Source organism: Pristis pectinata, chromosome 16 (assembly GCF_009764475.1).
Source record: "Pristis pectinata isolate sPriPec2 chromosome 16, sPriPec2.1.pri, whole genome shotgun sequence".
Lineage (NCBI taxonomy): Eukaryota > Metazoa > Chordata > Chondrichthyes > Rhinopristiformes > Pristidae > Pristis > Pristis pectinata.
In genome coordinates, this window is record NC_067420.1 from 20283041 (window position 1) to 20310514 (window position 27474).

General features: G+C 38.6%; 1 protein-coding gene across 1 annotated transcript in view; it reads left to right on the plus strand.

Annotated features, from left to right (window-relative positions):
* Nucleotides 1-27474, plus strand: part of LOC127578909 (cadherin-4-like) — a 476299-nt gene that overhangs the window by 420357 nt on the left and 28468 nt on the right. The window contains exons 9-14 of the mRNA XM_052031464.1: nucleotides 4010-4195; nucleotides 8350-8603; nucleotides 13684-13826; nucleotides 14949-15182; nucleotides 23860-24093; nucleotides 24172-24311. Of these exons, the coding sequence (XP_051887424.1) occupies nucleotides 4010-4195; nucleotides 8350-8603; nucleotides 13684-13826; nucleotides 14949-15182; nucleotides 23860-24093; nucleotides 24172-24311 (1191 nt within the window). The remainder of the gene's footprint in view (nucleotides 1-4009; nucleotides 4196-8349; nucleotides 8604-13683; nucleotides 13827-14948; nucleotides 15183-23859; nucleotides 24094-24171; nucleotides 24312-27474) is intronic.

Consider the following 27474-nt stretch of genomic DNA (forward strand, 5'->3'; position numbering starts at 1 on the left):
TCCTGGGTCTAACTCTGATGTTTACCAAACACCCTGTTCACTGTCCCTGAGCTGGAACAATGACCCTGTATCTAGGACCATGTGTATCCAGCTCAAACTGCCTCAGTTCTGATAAGGGAGGCCTAGCTGGTCAGTTCTGTCCATCGGACCACAGAAATGGAATGTGTTCAAGTCCCAAAATACCCAGTCAGTTCTCTTATCTTGAAACATAAGATGTGACTCTCCTCCATTTCATAACAGGCCTACTTTTGCATTTCTACTTGTCTACTGTTGTGATGTTACTGGCCACTTCTAATAATGTCTGTTTCAACCATCAAGTAGCTACCTGTACTAATCCCATTTACCAATATGATCTGTAGCCCTCCACGCCTCATCTATCTGCTTAAATGTTGTGAGAGCACCTGTTTCTGTCAGCCCTTCAGATAGTGCATTCCAGATTTCAACCACCCACTGTTTGGAAAAAGTTCTTCCTCAGATTCCCACTAAACCTCTTATCCTTAGCCTTAATCCTTTTCCCTCTAGTTTTAGATACCTCCGCAATAGGGAAAAGTTTCCTACTATCAACTCTGTCTCTGCTCCTCATTATTTTATCAGGACCCCCCCCCCCCCCTCAGCCTCCTCTGCTCCAAAGAAAACAAACCCAATCTATCCAGTCCCTCCTCATAACTGAAACAAAATAGCTTCTCATTCGTTCCGGAGATTAGCTTCATTCCTGCAGGAAGTTTGTTGGAGATGAGATACAGTATTTTCGCAAAAAAGATTGAAAAACGTGTTGGGGCAATGACACAGTCCTGTTTGAAACCAGTTCTGTTGAAGACTCATTGGTTAATATCAAGGTTTGCATGCCGTCATGGAGCATGAATCAGATGGAGGTGACTTTCTGAGGGCAGCCAGAAAATCATCTTGAGGAAGGTGTGCCACAATCCTTCCTACCAATGGAGTCAAAGGCATTGCTGAAATTGAAAAAGGCCATTTGTAGTCTGCTCCCTGCATTTTTCTTGGAATCGTCACACGGTGAGGGCCTAAGCTACTTACAAACTTTATTGACATTGACAAAGAGACCAAGCATACTATAGTTAAATTTGTTGATAATACAAAGAGACATCGGAAAGCAGGTTATGAGAAGGACATAGTGTTTTCAAAAGGTTGAGTGAGTGGGAAGAAATTTGGCAAATGAATATAATGTGGGAAAATAAGAGGTTATCGGCTCCTGAAGAATAGAAGAGCAGAATATTGTTTAAGTGGAAACGGACTATTAAATGCTGCTGTACAGAGGGATCAGAGTCTCATTTTAAATGAAACACAGGAAATCAGTAAGTAGATACAACAAGTAATTAGGAAAGCAAAAGTAATGTTGGTCTTCATTTCAAAGGGATAGAGTACAAAAGTAAGGAGGTCAAGTTACAGTTTTACATGACTTTGGTGAGACTGCATCTGGATTTCTGCCTCAAGTTTTGGTCTCCTTATTTAAGAAGTGATGCACTTTCTGAGAAAGCTGCCTAGATCACTTCTTATGAGGGAAAATTGAGCAGGTTGGGTCTTTACTCATTGGAACTTAGAAGAATGAGATATAATCTTATCGAAGCACAGAAGTTTCTGAGGGTGCTTATTTGCAGAGATTCTAAGAAGGTGTTCCACTTTCAGAACAAGGGGTCGCCCATTTAAGATGTAGTTGAGGAGGAATTTTTTCTGTCAGAGAGGATCATGCATCTTTGAAATTCTGTACCCCAGGGAGCTGTGGAAACTTTCAAGGCTGCACTGGAAGGATATTTGAACATAAAATAGTCAAGAGTTAGAGGGAACACATTGAAAAGTGGAGCCAAGGCTTTGAGCAGATGAGCTCTCACTGAATGGCAGAGCAATCTGACCACTAACTGTTCATATTTCTCACGTGTTTATGAGATTAGGAAGTTAATGAAGGGAAGTAATTAAGTGCCTTTGTGGGATTTCTATTGGAGTCTGTACCAAATGGTACAAAACTGTAATTGCAACATCCTCAGAAGATATTTTAGTCACGGTCGAGAACTTTTCCCTTCAATCAAGTGATTGGCAGTGGAGTAACACCACAACTCTGACCCGTCCTCTTATATTGCCCTAGTAACCTTGCAGGTTGAACCTACAGTTGATTCTCACCTGAGCCAGAGTGATGCCAGTTCTAGGTATCTATCGAAGAGGAAGTGAAAACTTTAAACAGGATGTGGAAGCATTGGAAAGGGTGCAAAGAAGATTTACCAGGATGCTGCCTGGTTTAGAGAGTATGCATTATGAGGAGAGACTAAGGGAGCTAGGGTTTTACTCTTTCAAGAGAAGGAGGATGAGAGGAGACATGATAGAAGTATACAAAATATTAAGAGGAATAGATAGAGTAGACAGCCAGTGCCTCTTTCCCAGGGCACCAATGCTCAATACAAGAGGGCATGGCTTTAACATAATGGGTGGGAAGTTCAAGGGAGATATCAGAGGGAGGTTTTTTACCCAGAGAGTGGCTGGAGCATGGAATGTGTTGCCTGGGGCAGTGGTGGAGGCAGGTACATTGGTCAAATTCAAGAGATTGCTAGATAAGCATATGGAAGAATTTAAAATAGAGGGATATATGAGGAGAAGGGGTTAGATAGTTTTTAGGCGAGGTTTAAAGGTTGGCACAACATTGTGGGCGGAAGGGCCTGTATTGTGCTGTACTTTCTATGATTCTATGAAGACATTTTAAAACTGGAAAGAGCTGTAGTTTCTCTATGCCTCAGCAGCGACTGAGAATCCAGAGATAAAAGCTTGAGAGACTTCTCCATGAGGACCTCTCCAGCTATTTACTGACACTTCCTGCATTGCCACCAATGTATTATTCTGGCCACCATCTTCCCCCATGCTTTGTTGGGGATTGGGCATATGAGAGGGAGACTTGGAGACATTGTGATAAAACTGGACGCAAGTCTTCTGTGATAATATATTTAAAGTGGGGACCATTGATGACATCTGATGTGGGGACTGTCTGGATGAGAAGAATATGGTGGCAGTGGCACTTCAAGGTTCATTTGTTCATAATTTCCACTACTATGTTGCCAGCCTTAGAATCTCTGACCTTGGGTTTCCTTTTGCTATCAGAATATCAAATCAAGAAGGTAGCCCAAGATCACAGATTGCAATATTCATGTTCAACTCCTCATTCTGTCTCTCATTATGAACATCTGTGACTTCACTATAACTAATGTTAAATTAAAAGCTCTAGAGGAAGCTGGTTTTCCTTTCCTGTAATTAAATAATTGTGGCATTTCCAGTTTTCCACTCCAATTCCTCACACCGGAAATTACCATTTCTTAAACTTCTATTTAATCGCCTATTTCTTTTTTAATTCTCTTGTGCCATTAACGTTTTATCATCTGTGAAAACAGATGGAAAATATTCAATCAATATCTGATATTTTGATTTAATTAATTTTAGTTTCACCCGTATCTTTAAGAACTAATCATTTATACTCATTACTTCATAATATATTACCAGATACCTAAAAGATATAACTATTGTTTAAGTTTAACTGCAATTGAGGGAAATACATGAACTTTTAAAAATACTTACACAAGACATTTTCACGCAGTCGGTACTTGGGAGTGAAAAAGCAAAATAGTTTGATCATCGGTGACCAAGTGCTGGCTTTACGGTTCTGCACTACCGAATCTTGCAGGTGGCTTTGTAAGCAGCATTGCTATTTTAACTTATTATACTTAAAATACATAGTTAATTGGTACTTTTATTGGAAAGTTGGACATCCAAAAGCAATTGAATTGTTTTTATGTTGTAAGTGGAACCATTTACTCTCGCACCTTCATCAGAATAAACAAAAATTGATTTCTAATGGGTTAATTTGAAGTATAATAATTCTAATTGTGTGATTGTATTTTATTTTCTGTTTCGTGCAACTGAAGGTGGAATGTGTTTCAGCCTTCAGAATATTCTGATCTACTTGATATGAAATGCAATATGTGTTCCTTAATATGGTACTTTTTTTTATTTCCAGTACTATGGAGAAGTACAAGAGAACAAAATAGAAGTTATTGTTGCTAACTTGAGTGTCACAGATCGAGACCAGCCACACACTTCAAATTGGAATGCTGTATACCGCATTGTCAGTGGCGACCCTGCTGGTCATTTTGTTGTTAAGACAGATCCAGTCACCAATGATGGCATGGTTATTGTAGTAAAGGTAAGTTGCAGCTCTTAAGCCCGTGTTTGAAATTATGTGTATAGCTTGTGCTTGAGAGCCAAATGCAACAGATAAGGTATAAAGCTACAGTTCCTGCACCCATTAAGCAAAGCTTCACACAAAAACATGAGCTTATATGTTAGAAAGTAAGATATTTTATGCAACTTGTTCATTAAGAGGAGTACTGAATTTATTTAAATCATGGAAATTTGAGCATTCAATTTTTGCTCTTATTGTACATCATATGACAACAGACTTGTGCTATTTGCACGTATTGGAACAAGCTAAAAAGAAATAACACATCATGTTGTATATCTTACTGATAGCCAATTCTTCTAACTTCATTTAAAAACATATTAAGTAAATGACATTATAAGTAGTCCTCTGAAGTATAATTTATAGTTCTCTCATCTTGTTGGTCTGATTCACCTGTAACATTTCTGATTGTGCATAATCAGACCAGCGGATTTGTGCCATATAAATTTTGTCTTGGCATCTTCATGGTATACGTTTTATATTTCTTTTTCTAAACTGCTAAATAATTCAACATCACTTTGTACCTCACATCTATTAATCTTTTAAATTGAGTTTCTGCAGTGACCCACATATTATTGCTGCCATTTGGTAGTATCTCAGTTCCTCTTAGTTTTGACATTTTTTGACTATCTTTACACAAAGATTTTGGAAGAAGAGTTACACTGGTATCCCACAGAGCACTGAACTGTTATAGCATTCTTGGTCTTCTAGACCAAACACTCATGGGTAAGTACAACCCTGCTGTAAGAAAGACATCCAGTGGGGCTGTGTGCTGCAGTGCTGGGATACTGGGATGAATCCCTGACCTGCGCTGGCACTCCTCCAGTAATAAATCGCCCATGGCACAGTGTGAAGAGGCTCATGCTGCCCGGGCTGCAGTGAGTGGTGCAGCTGCTCAGCACTGAACTGTGGGGCTCGGGGCTGCACCTTGGTTGGCATGGTGAATGTGGCCCATTGTTGGGACTGTCAGTGGCTGCTCCATTTGTGAACAGACCACCCAGATCCCATGGTTCTCTCCAACACTGAGTTTTTGTTTTAACATCTGAGCTTTGGGGAAACAACGCAGGCAAACCAAGAGAAAGAAACAACAGCTTCAACAAGAGGTTATGAGAGACCTTATAGAATCTGAGTGGTCTATTAACCCCTGGAGCAGGTGCTACTGGTCCCCAGCAGTAGTCCATGCTCACCGTACCAGCCAGGGTGCAGCCCTGCACCACACATCTCAGCCTGTGGCGCCATACCACTTGTCCCGGCCCAGCCTACACAAGCAGTCTCTCCACACTAAGCCATGAGGTGAATCATTGGTGGATTTACCCCAGTTCCTGGCAGAGCAGCAAGCAGTAATCAGGACAGCAGGAGATTGCACCAGCTTCCTGTACCACAGCCCTATCAATAATGCATCACTTATCATATAACGCTATAGTGACTCCTTTTATTAGTACTCTCATTCCCGTGAACATATTCTGAGCAGCAAGAGCAGTGTCTTTTTAAACATTGTCATTTTAAAGCCAACTGCACTTAAGTAATTTAAGTATAGAGATGATGGTGGTTGAAATGCTAATAGCCAGGCTTGGATAAGAAGAGGGAGATTAAAAAAAATTAGAGAACAGACACACAATTTGCTCTACCAAAGGCAGATTAGGTCTTACAAATTAAAAGCTGGTAAAATTGATCTAGTACGTGTTTCTTTATTCAAATTTTGTGTAGGCTTCCATATGTAATGTAAATGTCTTCATACTACTTTCATTAATTTGTCTGAAAATTACAGTGGCATGCAAAAGTATGGACACTCCTGGTCAAAATTTCTGTTGTTGTAAATAACTAAACAAGTAAAAGATGACCTGATTTCCGAAAGGCAGAAAGTTAAAGATGACACATTTCTTTAATATTTTAAGCAAGATTACTTTTTTATTTCCATCTTTTACAGTTTCAAAATAACAAAAAAGGAAAAGGGCCCGAAGCAAAAGTTTGGGCACCCTGCATGGTTGGTACTTAGTAACAGCCCCTTTGGCAAGTATCACAGCTTGTAAATGCTTTCTGTAGCCAGCTAAGAGTCTTTCAATTCTTGTTTGGGGGATTTTCGCCCATTCTTCCTTGCAAAAGTCTTCTAGTTCTGTGAGATTCTTGGGCCGTCTTGCATGCACTGCTCTTTTGACGTCTATCCACAGATTTTCATTGATGTTTAGGTCAGGGGACTGTGAGGGCCATGGCAAAACCTTGAGCTTGTGCCTCTTGAGGTAGTCCATTGTGGATTTTGAGGTGTGTTTAGGGTAGCTATCCTGTTGTAGAAGCCATCCTCTTTTTAACCAGCTTTTTTTACAGACAGTGTGATTTTTGCTTCCAGAATTTGCTGGTATTTAATTGAATTCATTCTTCCCTCTACCAGTGAAATGTTCCCCGTGCCACTGGCTGCAACACAAGCCCAAAGCATGATTGATCCACCCCCGTGCTTAACAGTTGGAGAAGTGTTCTTTTCATGAAATTCTGCATCCTTTTTTCTCCAAACCTTCCTGCGTCCTCACCACAAAATTCAGCATCAGAAGTTTGCAAAGGAACATCTAAACAAGCCTGATGCATTTTGGAAACAGGTCCTGTGGACTGATGAAGTTAAAATAGAACTTTTTGGCTGCAATGAACAAAGGTATGTTTGGAGAAAAAAGGGTGCAGAATTTCATGAAAAGAATCCACAATGGACTACCTCAAGAGACACAAGCTCAAGGTTTTGCCATGGCCCTCATACACCTAAGCATCATTGAAAATCTGTGGATAGCCCTCAAAAGAGCAGTGCATGCAAGATGGCCCAAGAATCTCACAGAACTAGAAGACTTTTGCAAGGAAGAATGGGCGAAAATCCCCCAAACAAGAATTGAAAGACTCTTAGCTGGCTACAGAAAGCATTTACAAGCTGTGATACTTGCCAAAGGGGCTGTTACTAAGTACCGACCATGCAGGATGCCCAAACTTTTGCTTCGGGCCCTTTTCCTTTCTTGTTATTTTGAAATTGTAAAAGATGGAAATAAAAAAGTAATCTTGCTTAAAATATTAAAGAAAAGTGTCATCTTTAACTTTCTGCCTTTCGGAAATCAGGTCATCTTTTACTCGCTTAGCTATTCACAGTAACAGAAATTTTGACCAGGGGTACCCAAACTTTTGCATGCCACTGTATATTTGACCTTGTATAAGAACCACAAAAATTAATCTTAAACTAACTTCGGTTTAAATGAATCCATTATAAAGTGCCAAAATAAGCTTTGCTATAACTAGTTATGTTTTTTTTTGTTTATTTGGAACATACATTATTTCCACATGAACTAGAGAACAAAATATAGTTGTATTTCATGGGTTCTCTCATAATAAAGTTAGAACATGAGATCTAATGGTTGAGTTGCTGTTATAAGCCACCAAAATAGTAATCAGCAACAAGTTTCTTTGTATCCACCTGATTTTAACCTCAAACTTGGAACATTTTATTGAATGAGATTGAATACATAATTGCACAAATTGAGGGCAGATCAGCTTGATTGGAAACATGGTGGCAATTGATTTTCTTTCATCCGTGTGTTAAGAGTCACCATTGACGACACTTGCAAAAGACTGCAGATAATCAAGCTATTCATTGATGCCATCTCCAGAATTTCATCACTGGTTAGAAGGATAGACGATGATAGCTGAAAGATTTATTTTCTTTCTGGGGGAAAACAAAGCTTGCATTTCCTCATTACAAACATTCTTCCATGGGCTGCATTATAACGTAGCATAAAGCCATAATCAGTGTTCTGCAGTCAATGTTACTGCCACTCCGTTCCCCTCCCCTAACATATGAGTACGTCCAAATCTCAAAACAAGAAATGGCTGCAATAAGACTTGAATTCTGACATTTGCATTACTAATGATTAGACTTACAATTAACATTAATAAAAACAAAGGCTTTATTTTTATAATTGAGGCTTAACCATCCCAACTATAAACTCGTAGCAAAATGCATTGCTCGTCATAACTGCGCTGTTAATTTGTCCAAATTTCCTGCTGCATGGAACTTGATTTTTTTTATTCCCTAGAACAGAATTTATGTGGAAATTAGATACATAATCCAACACACTGAATTTTGTGTTTTTCAGCCAGTAGATTATGAAATAAACAGGGCCTTTGTACTGACTGTGGTGGTAATGAATCAAGCTCCACTGGCAACTGGAATTCAATCTTCACTCCAGTCCACGGCAACAGTTGCTATCTCCGTCACGGATGTCAATGAGGCACCATTTTTCATTCCCAATCCCAAACTAGTCAGGCAGGAGGAAGAGATGCCTGTGGGCACACTGCTGACAACATTTGCAGCTCAAGATCCTGATCGCTTTATGCAGCAGGCAATACGGTAAGAAAACCAGCCATAAAAATTAATTTAGCTTTCCATTTCATCCCCATCCTAAAAAAAATACACTTCAGCTTTTGGCAATATTGTAAAGTAAGTGATAATAAATTTGCAATTCACAAGAATAATAATCAGGAGAGGTGTAACACTGAGTCAATGTTTCCCATTATATGCTATTTTTTAAAATCTCAGCAGCTAGAAATTCAACCTCAGGTAGCAGCACCATGTCGTACGCTGGTTCCGAAATTCACTTCCATCAACTTCTTGCTGAAAGCAAATTTCAGAGCATGTGACTCTGAAACAAACTGGCCATCTCTAAAGCATTTTGGCAAATTAAAAATATTTCACCAGATGTTTGGCATGTCAGTTTATTGGCCTTATCAGACACCTGTCTCCTTCTGAAGATGCAGAGAATTACTTGCTGCTCCCAATTGCCTCGAACCTCCAGCCCAACAAAGGATCAACCCCTTCTGGAAAGCTGGGAAATGGAGAACCAAAATATGGTATTCTCCATGCTGTGTACAGCAAAACAAGTGTACAACTTTGAAATAACAATGAAGCATATGTGTGCTGATTCCAATTACAAAAATATGACCCCTTTTAGTCTACCAAGAATTACCTCAAGCTTTTTTAGTCACTGAGTCATACAGCACAGAAACACATCCTTCAGCCCACCCCATCTCTGCCGACTATCAAGTACCCTTTTGTACTAACCCCATTTACCAGCACCTGGTCGGGAGCTTTCTATGCCTTTTACACTTTTTTTTGTAACGGGTTTTTGAAATCATTTTAACATTGCTCTCCTCACAAGTATCTGGGGCTGTGGAAGTGTGGGGCAATGTGGCAGAAGGGTGGATGATGAAATCTGGTTCCTGGTCAACAGAATTAATTTCTACTGTTCCTCCTGTCAAGAGGACCTATGTTGTGATGCCTGCCTAAAATTTGAACCTTTTTCAACCCATCCAAATTTTCATTTTTGTAACATATTCCTATTTCCAAGTTACTAACTAGTGGCTTAAGACTATTCCCGACAGCAACTGGAAACTGTGATGTGACAGCACTGTTTTAATCTACTGCATCCTATTTCATCCCACAGTACATTGACACTCTAGTTATTCATGCCAACTCAATGTTAATTTTGGAGTTTAAAAGTATTTTTACATTTCTAGATACAATTTAATATGGGTTTGGGTCCTAATTATGGGAAGTGCCATTCTATAGTTTGCTCAAGGCACCTGGAGCTGTTATGACAACATCAACAGATAATATGTGGTACTACTCACACAAAGGTGTGTCTGAATCCTTTGTGAGTGGGGAATCCTGAGCAACAGTTGAGAAAACAGAGTGATGAGAAATGGAAAAGGAGGTATTGAGGCATAATTTAAGTAGTTGGATTTTAGGAGTGTTTTTTTCAGGCAAGAAGATAGAGAGGTTTGGGAAGTAAATTCCAAAGGCTAGTAGTGGAAATACTGATAGACTTTCCTCAGATGGTGCTCACTGTTAATTAATTCACAGGATGTGGATGTTGTTGGAAATGCCAGCATTTATTGTTCATTTCTTGATGCCCCTGAATTGTGGAGGTATTAAGAGCGAACCAGTTGATGGTCTTGAATCACAAAAAGGCCAGATTGGATAAGGATGAGAGATCTCCTTCTCTGAAAGACCAGATGTTTTGTTTTACAACAATAGTTTCATGGTTACCTTTACTGAGATCAGCTCTTCTAAAATAAAATAATTACTTAATTATTAATATTTAAATTCACCAGATGGCATGGTGAGATTTAGAACTCCAGCATCTGGATCAATGGGCCAGACTTCTGGCTGTTCATCCAATAACATTACCCACCATGCAACCAACTAAGTAGGATGCATTGAGTATGCAATAGGACTTGAAACAACAATGAAGATCTTGGATCGTTGTTTTAATTGAAGTTGTTCCTTCAAAGCAGCTTATTTTATGTCAGATTTCAGTCATATTTGTTGCTTAAGCTCTCTAGCATCTCACTAACTTTTGTTTTTTGTTAAAGCTTTGCAGCATTTCTCTGATTGAATATGCAACTCGGTCTTCAAGCTTATGATTACTGGAATAAAAGCACTGAAAATATCAATTTTACAGCTGAAATCACTTCCTGAACTTTGTAATACCAATTTTTGCAGCTAATATTCTGAATGAAAAATCCATAGGATGAGGTTGAATTGGTTCAACATGCTTTGTAAACTTATTCATTTCAAATTTGAAATTTAGCAACTCTGCAGTCTTGTCATGTATAAAGAAATAATTCCATTTTTTTAAAATGCAGGCTATTGTAATGTTGGACCATTTGTGGCATACTTGCCAAACGTGTCTGTTAATGCGTGCATTTTTGGAAAATCCAGCATGGAAAAGATCTTTGATATGCTTACTTTGTGACATTGAAACTTTGTAGCAGAAACTTACTTTGAATTGTCACTAGTGTATAATGGTTGAGACTTATTTATTATTTCTTAACTTTAGTTTAAGATCTACAGTTAAACCAAAGTGACTCCTTTTACATGATCTCAATTTGTATATTTAAAAAAAACTACATCTATAAGAGGTCTCATATCTAAAAACATACAGAAAGCCTGTTTGTATCTATTAAGAGAAATAGGCAGATTAACATTTGGAACTGAGATCGTAATGGACATGCTACATATGTCCATCACGTATCTTGTTTTAGTCCAGTATTTAAAATTCTGCTTCATGTTTGTTGTCTTCAGTGTGGTCTAAATTGATCTACAACAATACTAGCATGCTTGTGCAAAATGAGCCCAAAAGATTGCTAAGAAATCTAAGTGTATGCGCAGGTTTTCAATTCTGAAAGTACTTATTCTAAGGAGATTAGGTGATGGCAAAGGGGATGCTTAGAACTGATTTATTACAGTAATTAATTTTTATTTATAACCTATGCCTGTTTTTCCATTTATGTGTTACATTCAGTTTTGTGAAAATGCATTGCATTCATCCTTAAACAGATATGCTGGAAAGTATGATTAGAGTAACCAATAAATTAATTCAACTTGAAGGCAATAAGACTTTCATTAAAACATAAATGTTTACTACATTGGTTCATGACCATGGATGAGCCCATCTGTCTGTTTGAGTATTCCTTCCCTGCACAATGTATTATACTTCATCTATATTTATTTTCTTTTATTGCTTTTAATGTTTAATGATCCCGAATGTGTTTCTTCCAATGGCTATATTGTTCAGAATTGATTACCATATAAACTCCTCTCGTCTGCAGTCTCAGTTGCAAACTCCTGCACTTTCTCAGACATCTATTTCTTTATGGCTCTGGTTATTGCTCTTTTATGTCCAATTGTGAAGAGATACAACTCAAGCACAAGTCAGCTAGTGCCTGGCAATGGGATTCTTCCACTGAATAGCCACTTGAGGGAGAATTTTGACTTGCAGATGAGAAGCTGCAGGAATGAATGGGGCCACAGGCCTAGAAGCTGTGCTGAAAGGTTTGATTCATTTTTATTTAATGGCTGGGCATCAATAACAGCACACCTAGCCACCCATAATAGTCAGCTCAAAGGCTTTGAACCTATTAAGGTTGAAAAGCTTAGAGCTGATTGGGTGAGCTCCAAAGTAAATTGCAGGGGTTGAGAAGAGCGGAGGAGGAATGAGTGGACCAAGGGCCTCAGTGGCCATCTTCCTTATTCCACCAGAACCCACAAAGATGAGTTTTTATTTGCAACTTATTGGACTTCTGCTGAATGTCTGAGATGCTCTACTGAGGTAGGTTTCCATGCTTGGACTGCAGGTCCAATGGGGACGGAGCACCTGTCAAATGACCAATCTGACATTCCTTCACTTTATTGAAATACTTAGAGAGGAGAATTATCATCAGCAATTCCATTGATTCTACTATCTTTACCAAGGCAAAAACTATCAGAATAATGGCACAAATCTTCTTGATAAATTAAATGTCATGTAAAAGAAAAAAATAGGGTGAAAACACGTCAAAAAATGAATTTGTGTAAAAGGCTTATTCTGGGGACACTGTACAAGGGTCTTCCTTCTGGATGTCCGTGGCTTTGTATGGACTGCAGATTTTTCAGGCCAGGAGTGGGATCACGAGAAACCAAAAAGTACATTGCTGGAGGTCTCAGTAGACCTGAGCCAGGATTTTGCCACTTATCTGTATGGCTTCCCTTTTCGGCTTCAACCTCTGTCTTAAATGGTCCAAACCTCCAGCCTCAATCCCGTTCCACTCATTTTGATTCAATGTCAATTATGCTTTGATGTGGATGATGTACTCCACTGAATCTCCTTCATTTGATACTTGTATGCTCTCCAAGTTTAACATATCCTGGTTTTTCACTTCCTCCACCTTGGTTCTTTAAATATTAATTTTCCTCAGCTTATTTGAATTCACCACCAGTATCTTCCATCACGCAGGTTCAGCTGCAAGCCAGTCAAATTGGCCAAATCCAGCTCACTAACACCTGGTGACCGCTTTGGGAAACCGTCTCACAGACTAACCAAGCAACAGCCTAACATAGTCCTGCTCTCTGAATCATACCTTATAGACAATGTGCCAAATATGTTTTTTCCAATGGTTATATTGTTCAGAATTATGGCTAATCCACCACAATCTAGTCCCATCAGCAAGGCAGAGGGAGTAGAGGTAAGAGACTTCGGCAGGTCAATGACTCTATACTCCATGAAATCTCTCATCAAACGTGAGCAAGGATGGACCTTCCATCATCTCTCAGCTGATAGAGTGTTCTGTGTTGAACAACACTTGAAGCACTGAAGGTAGCAAGAGCACAGAATGTACTCTGGGTGGACATCTTCAATGTCCATCACCAAGAATAGGCGGTGTGGAACTTTTCAAATGTTTTCATGTGGAAGCATCACACTTGCAACTAGATGAATGAGGCTAACAATAAAAAACATTTTGTTTATCTGGTACATACGACTTCAGAAGAATTTTCGTCTGTGGGACTGTTGCTTATAAAGTTGTTGGTTTCATGTGTATTCAGCTAAATCTGCCACTGGCTTTCCTACCTGCTAGCTAAAACCTTTATTAATAGTTACTGCTTTTCTTAGATATTCTGAATTGTCAGATCCTGCAAGCTGGCTGAACATTAATGCCACAACTGGTCAGATCACAACCACAGCCATCCTGGACAGAGAATCCATCTATGTTAAAAATAATATTTATGAAGCAACATTCCTGGCAGCTGACAATGGTAGGTGTTGGCTTCCTACTGTGATACAATGCAATGTCTAGCTTAGTGATATCTTGTCTTTTTGCATCTTTTCAGTCAAGTGCCTTTAATTCTCTTCCTATGGTCTCAAAGCATAGAAATGCTGGAATGTGATATGTTAACTTCATGTGCTTGCAGGATTACACCCAGGTCAGATATTTTGTGGAAAGTTATTAGGAATGAATAAAATTGAATGGTCATTTATTTCATTTCTTATTTTCCTTAATTGATCGTTGAAATTGTGTCATGGTCTGCTATTCTACTACCAATGACATTCTACAAAAACAATGCAAGTCTCACTGAGTTCAGGATAAGATATCTTCATTAGTCACGTGTACATGGAAACACACAGTGAAATTCATCTTTGCGTAGAATGTTCTGGGGGCGCAAGTGTCGCCACGCTTCCGGCGCCAACATAGCACGCCCACAACTTCCTAACCCGTACATCTTTGGAATGTGGGAGAAAACCAGAGCACCCAGAGGAAACCCACGCAGACATGGGGAGAACGTACAAACTCCTTACAGACAGTGGCCAGAATTGAACCCGGGTCACTTGGTGCTGTAATAGCATTACGTATGCTAACCGCTACACTACCACTTCTGGGTGGATAAACTTGATGCTCATGTTTGGAATTTCACTCTGGTATGAAGGTCCAGATTGCATAAAGCAAAATGGAGGGAGACCTCTTCACCAATTAGTCTTGTTTGGTTGCTTTTTCGTCCCTTTACACCAAGACTGTAGCAATCTGATTTTGAGACTTTTTGTACCTGTAACACAGTTGGAGTATAAATGCAATATTAATGTGAAAAGTCCCAGTCAGCATCTGGGATAAAAATGTTTCATTAAAATATAGTAAATAGATTTTTAAACAAAACTTGGAGGTGTTTGTATTGTTTTGTATTTATTTATGATATCGTGAAGAATTTGCAGTCACCATATATCTATCCATGCTCAAAGACCAACTTCCAAATAAAATTTATTCTAGCAGTGGAGAGCTGGCTGGACCCCTTGTGGCAAAGTTTCGTGAATCAGCATCTCCATTTAAAAAAAAATGGTTTGATGAATGATTTCCTGTAAACTAATAGGTGCTTGTCTCCATTCAGGCAATCCTGCAGCAAGTGGAACTGGCACCATTCAGATTTATCTCATCGATGTTAATGATAATGCACCAGAGCTGATTCCCAAAGAAACCCAAATTTGTGAAAAGCCAAATCCAAACGCAATAAACATCACAGCTGGAGACGCTGACAGAGATCCAAATACAGACCCATTTGTGTTTGAACTGACAAATAAACCACCGGGTGTCAAGCGGAACTGGACAATCACACGATTAAATGGTAAGCTGCAAGCCTAGAGAGTGTTGATCTGTTCTGGTACTGAATAGTACATGTCAGGTCAAAGTAAAAGTAAACTCCATAGAATTAACAGTTCACAGTCAAAGTAGAAGTTAAAATATAATGCAGTGTTACTCATAATATTATTGTAACAATTTTCCTTTATTCATGCAATCTGTTCTCTTGTTTCTAATCATAGCTCCCTGGGAGTGATATATTTTTGTAGCTTTTCTTTCTTCAAGTGTGCAAGCGCAGTTTTACACCTCAATACAAAGGGCAGCACAGTGGCGCAACTGGTTGAGCAGCTGCCTTGCAACTCCAGTAACCCAGGTTCAATCCTGACCTCTGGTATTGTTTGTATGGAGTTTGAACGCTCTCTTCTATGACTGGCGGATTTCCCCCAGTTGCTCCAGTTTCATCTCACCTCCCGAAGACGTGGTTTGTATATGTACGTGTGTGGTAGAATCTCAGAAGAGTTGATGGAAATGTGGGGAGAATAAAAGGGGATTAACGTAGGATTAGTGTAATGGGTGCTTGATGGCAGGCACAGACTCGGTGGGATGCAGGGCTTTTTGACTCTATGACTCTTTCGTAGTTTTGCTGTATGTGAGAGTGGCCCTTGACAGAAAGTCAGAGTTACAGTAATGAGAGCATAGGGATTAAATTACTGGGCTGAAAGAAACAGAAGGACTAGCCTAACAATCCAGAGGTGAGATTCTGACTCCTACTGTAATAGCCAGGGAATTTATATTGAAAATCTATTATGGTTCTTTCATTGCTGGGTCTAACCCCAAGAACTTCCTGTCCAACAGCATCATTGGAGCACCTGCAATCCATAAACTGTAGCAACTTATGAAGGTAGCTAACCTCAACTTTCTTAAGGGGATTTAGGGATGGGTAGTCTATGCTAACCTTTCTGATGACACTCGCATCTCATAAATCAATACAACAGTGCACCACTATAGACTATTATATGCTCAGGTGTGTGAGGAGCTGTGTTCAAAAAGAGTTTATGTCCAGAGCTGCAGGCAGTATGAGGCTTGAAAATTTAGGATACCAGTCATGAAAGTGAAGCAACTCTGACTATTTATCCCAGAGACATTTCATCTACCGAAACTCAGATGGACAGTTGTAGATAGTTTTCAGTCATGAGCAGCTTCCACTTTGTTAGAACGTGATCTTTTTGTGTGTGTTTGGTTCCTGAAATTCTCCAATAAATGGATATTTGAACAATACTGGAAAGTTCCACAAAGGTAAAATTAAACACTTCTTACTGAAATCTTTAATGCCTTTTTCAGGTACTGGATTCTTTGGATACTTTCAATCAGAATTTCAGTACAATATTTGATAAATTCTATCACATGGAATTTTCTGTAATATTCAGCCATCCTGCTGTAAAAAGCCAATTTTATTTAATGAGTGATTATATTCATTTACTTTAGTGGAAATTATTCTTTGTGGTTTCTCATGCTGAATTAATGCTGACGTCACTATTCAATGTGTAATTATATTATTTGCATAATTAGCACAAGAAAATTATTTATTTATTCCCTTAAAATTACATATTGATGTACATCATAATCTAGTGCAAATTGTCTGGAAGGGAAATTTTTTGGAAGCCTCTTTTTCCAGCATGGAACCGAGCTTGAGGGAGCACAGGTCAAAGTGGATGTGGGTATTGATTTCATTTAGTGACAATCCTTTCAACTTTCAGCACTTGGCCACAACTATCTGTGCTTGTTGGTCCTACCTATTAGGAGTCTGGTGATTGTACTACAAACATAGGGTCTCAAAACATCCACAATTTCTAAGAGTTGCCTGAGATGGTTTTCCTCAAAATAATGTGAGCTACACAGAGATTTCATTGAGGTTAATAAAATCATGAGAGAGACCTAGACAGCATAAACAATAAGAACATTCTTCTCTTTGCAGAAAGGTCAATGGTTATGCAATATAGATTTTGGTTTATGAGTCGGACTTGAGAGGAATCGAGGAGCATTTTTTGTCAGCATCTGGAGCTTACTACCCTCTTCTGGAAACTGTTATCACTTTCTCAAGCACCTGGATGAGCATTTGAAGTGCCATAGCTTACACAGGTTATGGACAAGGTGCAAGCACGTGAAATTGGTTGTTATTTTTGGTCTGCATTGACACGTTAGGCTGAAGGGAGTTGCATAGGAGTTGTTTGGGGCTTAGTAAGCAATTTTAGATCTCATCCATTTTCATCAGGAGTCAAATTTTCTACATTACAAATGACAAAGCAACTTCAATCATTCTGAAAAGGTATATACATTTTGGAACAGGCATGGTTCTCAAGTAAGCAATACTATTTATATTATACAACGTGACAGAAACCATATATAAATGTTTGGAACTGGGTGATCTCTCATATGCAATAGCTGGCAAACAGTTATTGTGTGCCATTAGTTTATATGCATCTAAAATATTATCAATTGTTTACACAGGTAACGTAGCTCTGAATGTTAAAAGATTTTCACATTATTTACACAAAGTTAAGCAGTTAATTTTGTTGGATTAGAGCAAGGAACTGCAGGTACAAGAAATCCAAAACAGGATCAGAAAATGGTAGAAGTGCACAGCAGGCCAGACAGCAACAACAGAGTGAGAAATAGAGAAAACGTTTCAGATCACTGATCTTTCTTCAGAACTCTCCTTTGCCCTTTTCTGCAACTTAAAACACAGCTGCTTTCTCATTCCTAGTTCTGAAGAAGGGTCATTGGCTTGAAATATAAGAACTTAAGAAAATTGGAGCAGGAGTAGACCACTCAATCTCTCAAGCCTGCCCAGCTGTTCAATATGATCGTAGCTATTCTTGTTCTCACTCTCGCCCTCTCTATGTGATCCTGTTCAGTTGGACTAATTCACTTCCATGCACTTAAATGCATGGCTTAGAGATCAAACACACTTCAAAAAATATTTGGCTAAATATGAACTTAACACTAACTGGCTGTTATATTTTCTTGAGGAAGAGTTCTGCTTTTTACAACCTAAAGTAAAATCATTCATGCATCCATAAAAATATATTTTAAATTCCTCTGTACATATGAACAACTGTATTCTTGCTTCATGGTCTGTCTTTCCACTGAATCCTTTGATTTTAAGTCACACATGACATACCGATCTTTCCTAAGGCAATGACTCATCATTTTTATTTTGGTGCTAAGTAAGCAGTTTTGGATCTCAGCTATTTTTTATCAGAAACCAATTCATTACAACTCGCAAAGCAACCACAGTCATTCTGAAGTAAGTTGCCTTTTGTTTTGAAAGTCCATTGTTCCCAAGTAGATCATTCCATTAAGGCAACATAATGGAAGAGAAAACATATGTAACCCTCAAATGTAATGACGCTCACGAGTTGCAGTGATAATAATCAGTGTCTTCAAACCTGAAACTGCTGCTGAAAAATTAAACTCTGAGAAATTACCCTGAGAGATTACTGAAGAGTGAAAGAGGGTGATGGAAGTGCGGAGGCGGGAAGATACCTGCTGATCTACACAACTTGGCTGCAAGGACAACTTTGTGTCAGGAACGTTATTCAGAGAAATGAGTTAAAATAAAATTCAATGTAAATAGGATAATTAAATAACTTGCCTTTTATAGGAGAGTAATAGAACTAAGGAACAGGTAACTCAGCTGGGACAATGGAATAGAGATCGCAGTAATTGTTAAAAGAGACTGGATGAGTTCTTGTTCAGAAAAAGGGCACAATCCCATAAGTTCCAGAATCTGTGTAAGGAAATCTGGGTCAAATAGACCCAATTTTTGTCAGTTTTAGCATGCAATAGTTTGAACATGGGTAATACAACAACTTATGTCACTGGATTTGACAAATAAATTTCAACTAACAAAAAGATCTCGTACTTTTATTTGAACTTCTGCTTGTGTGACTCATACTGACTCTAAGAAAAATTCTGCTACCTTTCAGTAGTTACTGAGACCCTTTGAGTTTAAATTTACATGTTTCTATATACCCATTGTTTTTGTGTTTTCTTTTGAGAGATTTGATGGGGTTGTGCCTGTAGATGTACTGCAAAGCAGTGTTGGGAATTGATTTCCTACTTGCTGGCAGTATTGATCAGTCCTGGGTCAGAGGTACACAGGCTAAGTGCAGTGTAGAAATCCATGTGCATTACTCTGATGGTGTACCTGATCCTCAATCTTTGAGCATCTATGTTGAACAAGCATAATTTCTTCATTTCCCAATGTGTGTTTCTTCCTGACCTCTGAGTGGCATCTTGAATAAGTTTTGAATGTGCTGAATTTAAACAGGACTTTCCATTGTGGATTATGTTTACTGAGATCCAGCATGCCCCTATTCATCTCAATAAGTTGCTGGCTATTAGAGAAAATAGACTTTCATCCAGTTTATGAATGTGAACTCGGGCCAGAGGAGAAAAAAGTACTGCAGTAAACTACTTTTCTTCCAGTTTCCCCAAGAGTTTACAGTTTGGTTGGATTGCCATCCATCACATGGATTATAAAAGCAGATCTGCTGAGCCGTCAGCATTCTCCTCATGAACGTTTATTTATCTGGTAATTAATATGGTTTCTCAATTTAAGAAAAAAATAGAAAGGTATTTTATTTCATACAAGTGTAGTTATCATAATCTTTGCTCCCAAATGTATATATCGATATTTATTTGAGTTATTTGAACCAATATTGCAAACAAGAATGAAATAAATTGTAGCATCTCTGGATGAAGTGGATGTAGGATAATTAGACTAGAGCATGCAGGCTTAATACTTCCCTATCTTAAAGTAAAATAGCAATGTTAGAACATTAAATGCCATAGTGAGAATTCTAAAAAAAAATAAACTTAAGGGGAACAGGAGCCAATCTCAGCAAAGAGGAAGTCATGGTGGGGATTAGATATGGACAACAGAGATTTGATGAGGCGGAGGTTTCTCAGAAGTGGTTAGTGGCAGGCCTGCATGAGAGCATTGGAATATTTCGTTGTGGAAGTTAGAAAAGCATGGGTAAAGTTATCTGCAACTGATGAGCTGAAGCAGCAATGGAAGCAGGGAACGCTACAGAAGTTGAGATAGATTTTTTGATGAAATGTCAAGAGCAGTCAAATAGGGGTGAATTTGCAAATAATCTGATGCAGAATTGAAATGAAAAGCTATTTCTGGAGATTGCTTGACTGTGGTTTGTTAATAAACTGCAAAAAATTAAGTGAAGGCAACATAATTAATCTGAGCAAAGAGATGTTGGAAGAGGGTTTTTTGGATATTGAATGTTGGTCTACAAGGATAGATGCAAGTGTTTTTACATGGAAGTGATAATGGTAGGTTTGAAATGGAGGGAGTCAGTGCCTGGGACCTATTTATAACATCATTCAGCAGAAAAGTTATGGGGAGAACTTTATTGCAACAGATGGAACAGATTCCAGCTCCATCAACTTTAATGCAGTTGATGGAGCAGGAAGGAGTTTTGGTGAAGAAGATAAGGTGCCATTAGGGAAGAAAGGAAGGAGCAACAAGGTGATCCTGTGGAATATCTTTTTGTGATTAAGAGGAACGAAGGATGCAGCAGCAGTAATGGCAGCCGAATAAAAAACAAAATGCCGGAGGAACTTAGCAGGTCGAGCAGCATCTGTGGAGGCAATGGGATGGTTGACGATTCAGGTCAGATCAAGACCCCGCATCAGGACTGCTTGTCTTTTGTGTCTCCATGGCAGCTGAAGAGATGGCCTGGATTCACAGCAAGAAAGACAGTCACAGGTTCTTGCATATGGTGGTGGTGGTAGAGGGTAAGGGTGAGAGGTTCAGAGACACTAGGTGGATTCACCGTGCTTCATGTGGTCCAATAGATCCAGTGCTGTACGGTTAAACTGAGTTGGCTGTTGGAAAGCTCATGGGTGGGGAAAAATGTGAATAAAGATGGAAATTGAAATAACTAAGATTCATTATATACTGTATGTACTGCATATACTACAGGTAGAGAAGGTGAATATTTCAGTGAGACAACTGGGGCAATAAAGAATGAGAATTTTATAGAAGAGGTAATTTTGGTGGAACAGTGTGTATCCTCACAAAAGCAGGAGGGTGATACACAGTGCAATATTTTAATAAGCCCTGCACCACTATGGTGAAGACTAGAAGTGCAGTCAGTGAACAAAGAAGATGGGTAGCTAAGTATTGTTTCCCATGAGAGTGTGTTGATGAGTGCTCTGATAACCATTTTGGAGAATAGGAAGGATGTGATTACTCTGAAGAGGATGCAAAGCAGATACACCAGGATTTTGCCTGGAATGGGGCATTTCAGTTATCAGGAGAGACTGGATGGGCTGGGTTTGTTGTCCTTTAGGAGAAGGCTAATAGATGCTCCTCAGAGAAATTATAAGGGGCATAGATAGGGCAGATTGCAAAAAACTTTTCCCCATAGCACAGATATCCAAAACTTGAGGTTTAAGATGAGAGGTGGGTTTGGAGCAGATCTGGGGAAGATTTTTTTTTCACCTAGAAAGTGGTTAAAATCTGGAATGCACTGCCTAAGGGGATGTCAGAGACAGAAGTGCTCACAACATTTAAGAAGTATCAAGGTGAGCACTTGAATTGTGAAAGATTGGGATGCTACAGGCCAAGTGCTAGAACATGGGATAAATATACATGGGTACTTGGTGGTCGGCATGGACAAGATGATCCAAAGCCCTGCTTTGTGCTGTATGGCTCATTGACTCTAATACCTAGAATGGCACTGTGTGTGGCTGTAGGCTCATCCAAAGAGGGATCCAAGCCTAGGACAGTGGAACATTAGTGAAGAATGATGGTTTGGTGTAGGAATGGGATTGACAATGTATTTGAGGCAAGAAGAAATAAAAATGGCACAACTGGATCATTTGAAGGGTAGACTTGGGTTGCAGATTGCTGCTAAAATCCACATTGAATGGAAAGATGGAATTCAATTTACGAGAGTGCAGCAAAAACCAGATGCAGTATTATATTTGCCACTAACAGGGGAGTCAAAGGAAACAATGGGGCATATCCTGCAATTGCCCATCAGCAGTTACTCCAATAACTGCCAGTATTTACAGGCCTATCTTTTTGAATTGGACTCCGTTTCCCTATCTTCCAGTTAGCCTCCCATCCATTCAGCTGTCCGTAGAACTCAGTATCTCACTGGAATTACCTGCTCTTCAATCTGCTGACAGTCGCTACCACCAGCAATGCCGGTAGCAGCAACCTGAGTTGACACATCTGGACTGCTGAATGGAAGGAAGGATATCCATGTCTTCTGGCCATCAGAACCTGGGCTCTGACCCAGTCTATCCCAGTTTAATCATTCCCATGTGTCCTGAGCAAGACTGACTGAAACTCGATGGGGGGCCACTCACAGGAACATGAAAATACATTGTCAATACATCCTCAATGCTGTCATTCTGAGGCACTAAACCAGCTCCCAGAAGTTCCTCATGAGTTACATGATGCAAGTTCTTGTGAAGGAAAACTCCATCACAACTGGTTTGCTGAATTCATACTGCTTAACAAGGGAAAGCATTGCACGTCTAGTAAACAAGCAACAGTGTTGGGAAGAAGTATTTTCACTTCAAACAGTGAAAATATTTCTTCCCAATTTAAAACTGAAGGATATGTTTTTTTTTAAATAGTGAAAGTTCTTTTAATAATTAATGTAATTTGTGTATATATAAATTACAACTGCATGCATTATTAATTTATGTTTCTGGGGAGAACATCACTTAGATAGACTCAAATTCATTGAAATATTAAGCATTCTGGAGTACAGTTTTCAAGAATGAGTCTGTTAGCTGTGTTTTTCAGCACAGAAAATATACTTTACAGAAGGTGTCATAAAGCCTACAAGGATGCGTGAAAGGAATACTGGAATATGATATCCATGTTGGTCCAAGATTGCAACACTTTAGTTTGTAGTTTATATCATCATTTCTACTTGGAATTTATGTCTGCACGTGAAAATGTAGTAGCAACTAATTTCTGATATTCTGATACCATTACACATCATGAAATGACAATTGCCTATTTGTTGGCAATCCTATAAAAATAATAAAAGTAAATGTGCCTGGAGGAAAAGATTTTCAGAATGTGATAAGTGATTGAAAGGCTGATAAACCATAAGCCCAGTGACTTAAATTCATTTTTTTATTGATTGGTTTTCAGTTTATGGCAAATTCAGTCATGAAATTGTCACAAGTGTGTACAGTACAACTATTAACACACCAACTTTTCCAAAATAGAACAGTAGACAATTTAATAGCAACAATACAGTGCATTGTACATGTATTATTGCATGAATAGGTTTGATAATGGGATTATGTGAATCATAAAGTGCTTTATTCAAGTGAAAACCTTATTTTGCCTTATAGATTGACAATGCAGGCAAGTGTGCATTGTTTTAATAATAATTCATTATCATAGCACTTTAATTAAAGGATACACTAAGGTTCTGGTACTGACTTGTTCTATAAGTACTTGGTGGACAATTGACAGCTTCACTTGTTCTTTATCATCAATGAAGAATGTTTTTCCATGTACATATTTTATGTTAATTTTAGATCTTTCATGCTTGTGATTTACAATCACTGTGAGATTATTTCTGCTTTTTTAGTTGTGAAAGAGCTCATTGACTTGTTTATGATGTATAAAATTCTGATTAATTTTCTCTCTGTGTATTCAACAGGGGACTCTGCTCAGCTCAGTTTGAGAATTGGATTCCTGGTCGCTAGTGTATATGATATTCCAATCATAATCACAGATTCTGGCAACCCTCCATTATCAAGCACCACTGTTATTAAAGTGAAAGTCTGCCCTTGTGATGAGCATGGAGATTGTACAGCCATTGGTGCTATTGCAGCAGCTGGATTGGGCACAGGAGCCATTATAGCAATCCTCCTATGCATCATCATTTTGTTAAGTAAGTTGCGAAGGTAGAATTAAACAGTGATTAAAGTCGCATTGTGTAATATTAACGATGTAATGCTTGTTCCTTCAGTTCTCGTCTTGCTATTTGTGATATGGATGAAACGCAGGGATAAAGAACGACAAACAAAACAACTTCTAATTGACCCAGAGGATGACGTCAGGGACAACATTCTGAAATATGATGAGGAGGGTGGTGGTGAAGAAGATCAGGTAAGACAGCATTTTAACATAACTCTGCCACAAGAGATATGAACCACATATTTGAAGTACATTCTGGGGCAAACCTGTGTGATAGACAAGGTTCAACCTGCTTCTTAAAGAGAAAAGGTTGCAGTTCACAAAAATTCAGTGAAATGCAGCTTTTAAAGAACATTGACTTAAGATCTGTTTTGTAGACGGCAGGAAGTCAAAAAGACTAACATATCATTTGTTGGCAGTATATCATCTTCTGTGATACAAGTGCAATTTTGTTTTCTCCAGTTCATTGCTTTTGTTTAAGGATCCTCAGAAATAAAAGTTTACTGAAGTAAATGATTGTGCAGTGTTCAGCACATCACCTACTTTTGACCTTGGCAATAGTGTTAGTGAAGCAGAAGTAGTGTATTTTTAAAACTGATTTGATCATCTAACAAGAGCAATGGAGCACTACATTTCCGAAAAGATTCCACAATAGCATGTCACACTGGAGTTTATTGCAGCATGGTATTACTGTGTGTGAAAAGTAACAAAACAGAACTTTTCATTTATTACCCCAGATGTCGTGGGGAAATACCATATAAGTGCCTGCAAATTTGGGACCTCCATGTTGTCTTTTTCAAATGCAGAAGTCCCGAAATTCCTATCAGCATGAGCTAGCGTTTTTCCAGCTGTTTTCCGCCATTCAGTTAGTTCCTCATTGTCCAGTGACAGAGTAAACTTCCACACTTCGATCAGGGAATCTACTCAATTAATTTGCAGCAGGTTAGATCTAATGGAGGAACATTATCAGAATGGAGGCAAATGGCTCCATAGGGCCAAGGTGAGTTTTAATTAATTTTCAGTTTTAAAGCTGTTTTAATTTATTTGATGATTTTCAATTGTTTTTAAGTGCATTTGTATTTTTTTTATTTTTTACTTAACTTTTAAAACTCTTTTCTAAATTTGTTCAAATGTCAGAAACAGTCAGTGCTTTTGACAACTTTGACAACCCACAAGTTAGTGCGAGTGCAGGCTGCTGTGAGTTTTTTCAGCAGATCCATGGGTGGGGCTTGTTCTAACCCACCCATGTATTGAGATTTGCGCACTGAAAGCCCTGTCCAGGCACACAGCCTCACTTCTGAGGGTGGAGCTGGCTTTGTCTAATGAGTCAGGCTTGGGAGATCCACAAAAAGTAAGTCTGATTTTTCGATATTGGTGAGCAGCCGGCACTGGTGATTCAACATTGACCACAAGTTCTGGAGCTTTGACAAATCTTACTGACAATGTTTTCAATATTTTTATTCTCCAGTTGTGGCAAGATAATTTTGATTGTGTGATGAAGATTAATCCCTCTGCTGTAATATCTTTGAGATTTTTCAAATTATCAACAAGAAAAACTATTTTGCATTTGTAATTACTGTTCAGAGTAGTTAAAATGGATTGCAGATGTAATAGGAGTGTGGAAATTCCTTTAAAATTTATAATTACTCTTCCATTTGTTAATCCTTGCTTTCAAGGTTGATCATTTTCCTTCAAGTATTCTAAAACACCCTGCAATGAAATTCTTCCTCCATTACTTTGAACAGAAAGAATCAGCCTGAGACCAAAACAGTTAATTTTGTGTTTTTTTTAAAATTTTTAAAAGTTTTATTTACAGCGTGGTAACAGGCCCTTCCGGCCCAACGAGTCAGCACTGCCCATTTTAAACCCAAATTAACCTACCCGTACATCTTTGCAATGTGGGAGGAAACCGGAGCACCCGGAGGAAACCCACGCAGACAAGGGAGAACGTACAAACTCCTTACAGACAGCGACGGGAATCGAACCCCGATTGCTGGCGCTGTAATAGCGTCGTGCTAACCGCTACGCTACCGTGCCACCCCAAAAATAAATAGAGGTAATAGAGGTTGCACTAATTGTATTGCACAACTTATTAACATGAGTAATTTCAGCTTTCTGTAATTCTAAAATAAGCGTCACATGTAACAGAGTCCTGGATCTATTGATTGCATGTTCTCAGGTTGTTGTTTATAATCTCTGCTGTTGGATTGTGTTAGTGCATCATGTGTACAAGAAATGGACAATAAGTAAGAATGCACAATACATGTGTATAATTTCTATCCTGATAAATTTAACTGTCAGTTGGTAATTAATAGATGATATATTCATAGTCCCATAGATTTTTTTGGATCTAGCTTCCTATCTAAAACACTCAGAATAGCAGGAGCTATTAAGCATGTTCCAAATATAACCTTCTGTTGAATGGACTACAGATGCCAATAGCTTCTCACCAAGCTTATTCACTTATTATGAATGAAAATATATGAAGGTTTTTATTGTTTTCACAATCAGAGAGTAATAGTGAATCCATTTGAATTTAAACTAATTCAAATTAGCTTAGAACTAAAGTAAAATTGAATTGCTAATTCAAGAAGCTGAGGTACAGGAAGTGAAACAAAATTAATTGAATCAGAGTTCATTACATTGTTCTTTAAGTGGAAAAGTGCCTGTATCTACCCACTTGTTTTCCAACTAACAAATGAGTTTGGAATCTCCAACAATCATTGGAAAATTTTATTAGAACATTCCAAAGGTTATATTTTTAAGTGTAATCCAACCCCAATCCCGTTTTTCCTTTTTGCAATCAGTCCACTTGGAATATTCGTTGGAGAAATAGTATTTTAATAAATTGTATCAAAATACTGACTAACAATATCACACCACAGATGTTTTTTCAAAATAAATGTTTTGCTTGAAAAACACTATGATGCTGGAGGAACTCAGCAGGCCAGGCAGCATCTATGAAGAAAAGCAGACAGTCAACGTTTTGGGTCAGGACCATACTTCAGGAATGAAGATAGGAAAAGGGGAAGCCCAATATAGGAGGGGAGGGGGAAGCAGAGCAGTGATAGGTGGACAGAAGAAGGGAGGTGGGATGGGCACAAGGTGGTGATAGGTAGATACAGGTAAGAGATAGTGATGGAGAGGTGGGGAGAGCAGATCCACTGGGGGATGAGTCCAAGGTAAGGAGAGAAAAGAAAAAAAGGGTAAAAAAAAGAGAAAGAGGCTAGGAAAGGGAAGAAGAGAAGAACCAAGGTGGGGTGGGAGGAATTACTTAAAGTGGGAGAATTCAGTGTTCATGCCATTAAGCCACAAGATTCCAAGGTGGGAAATGAGGTGCTGTTCCTCTAGTTTG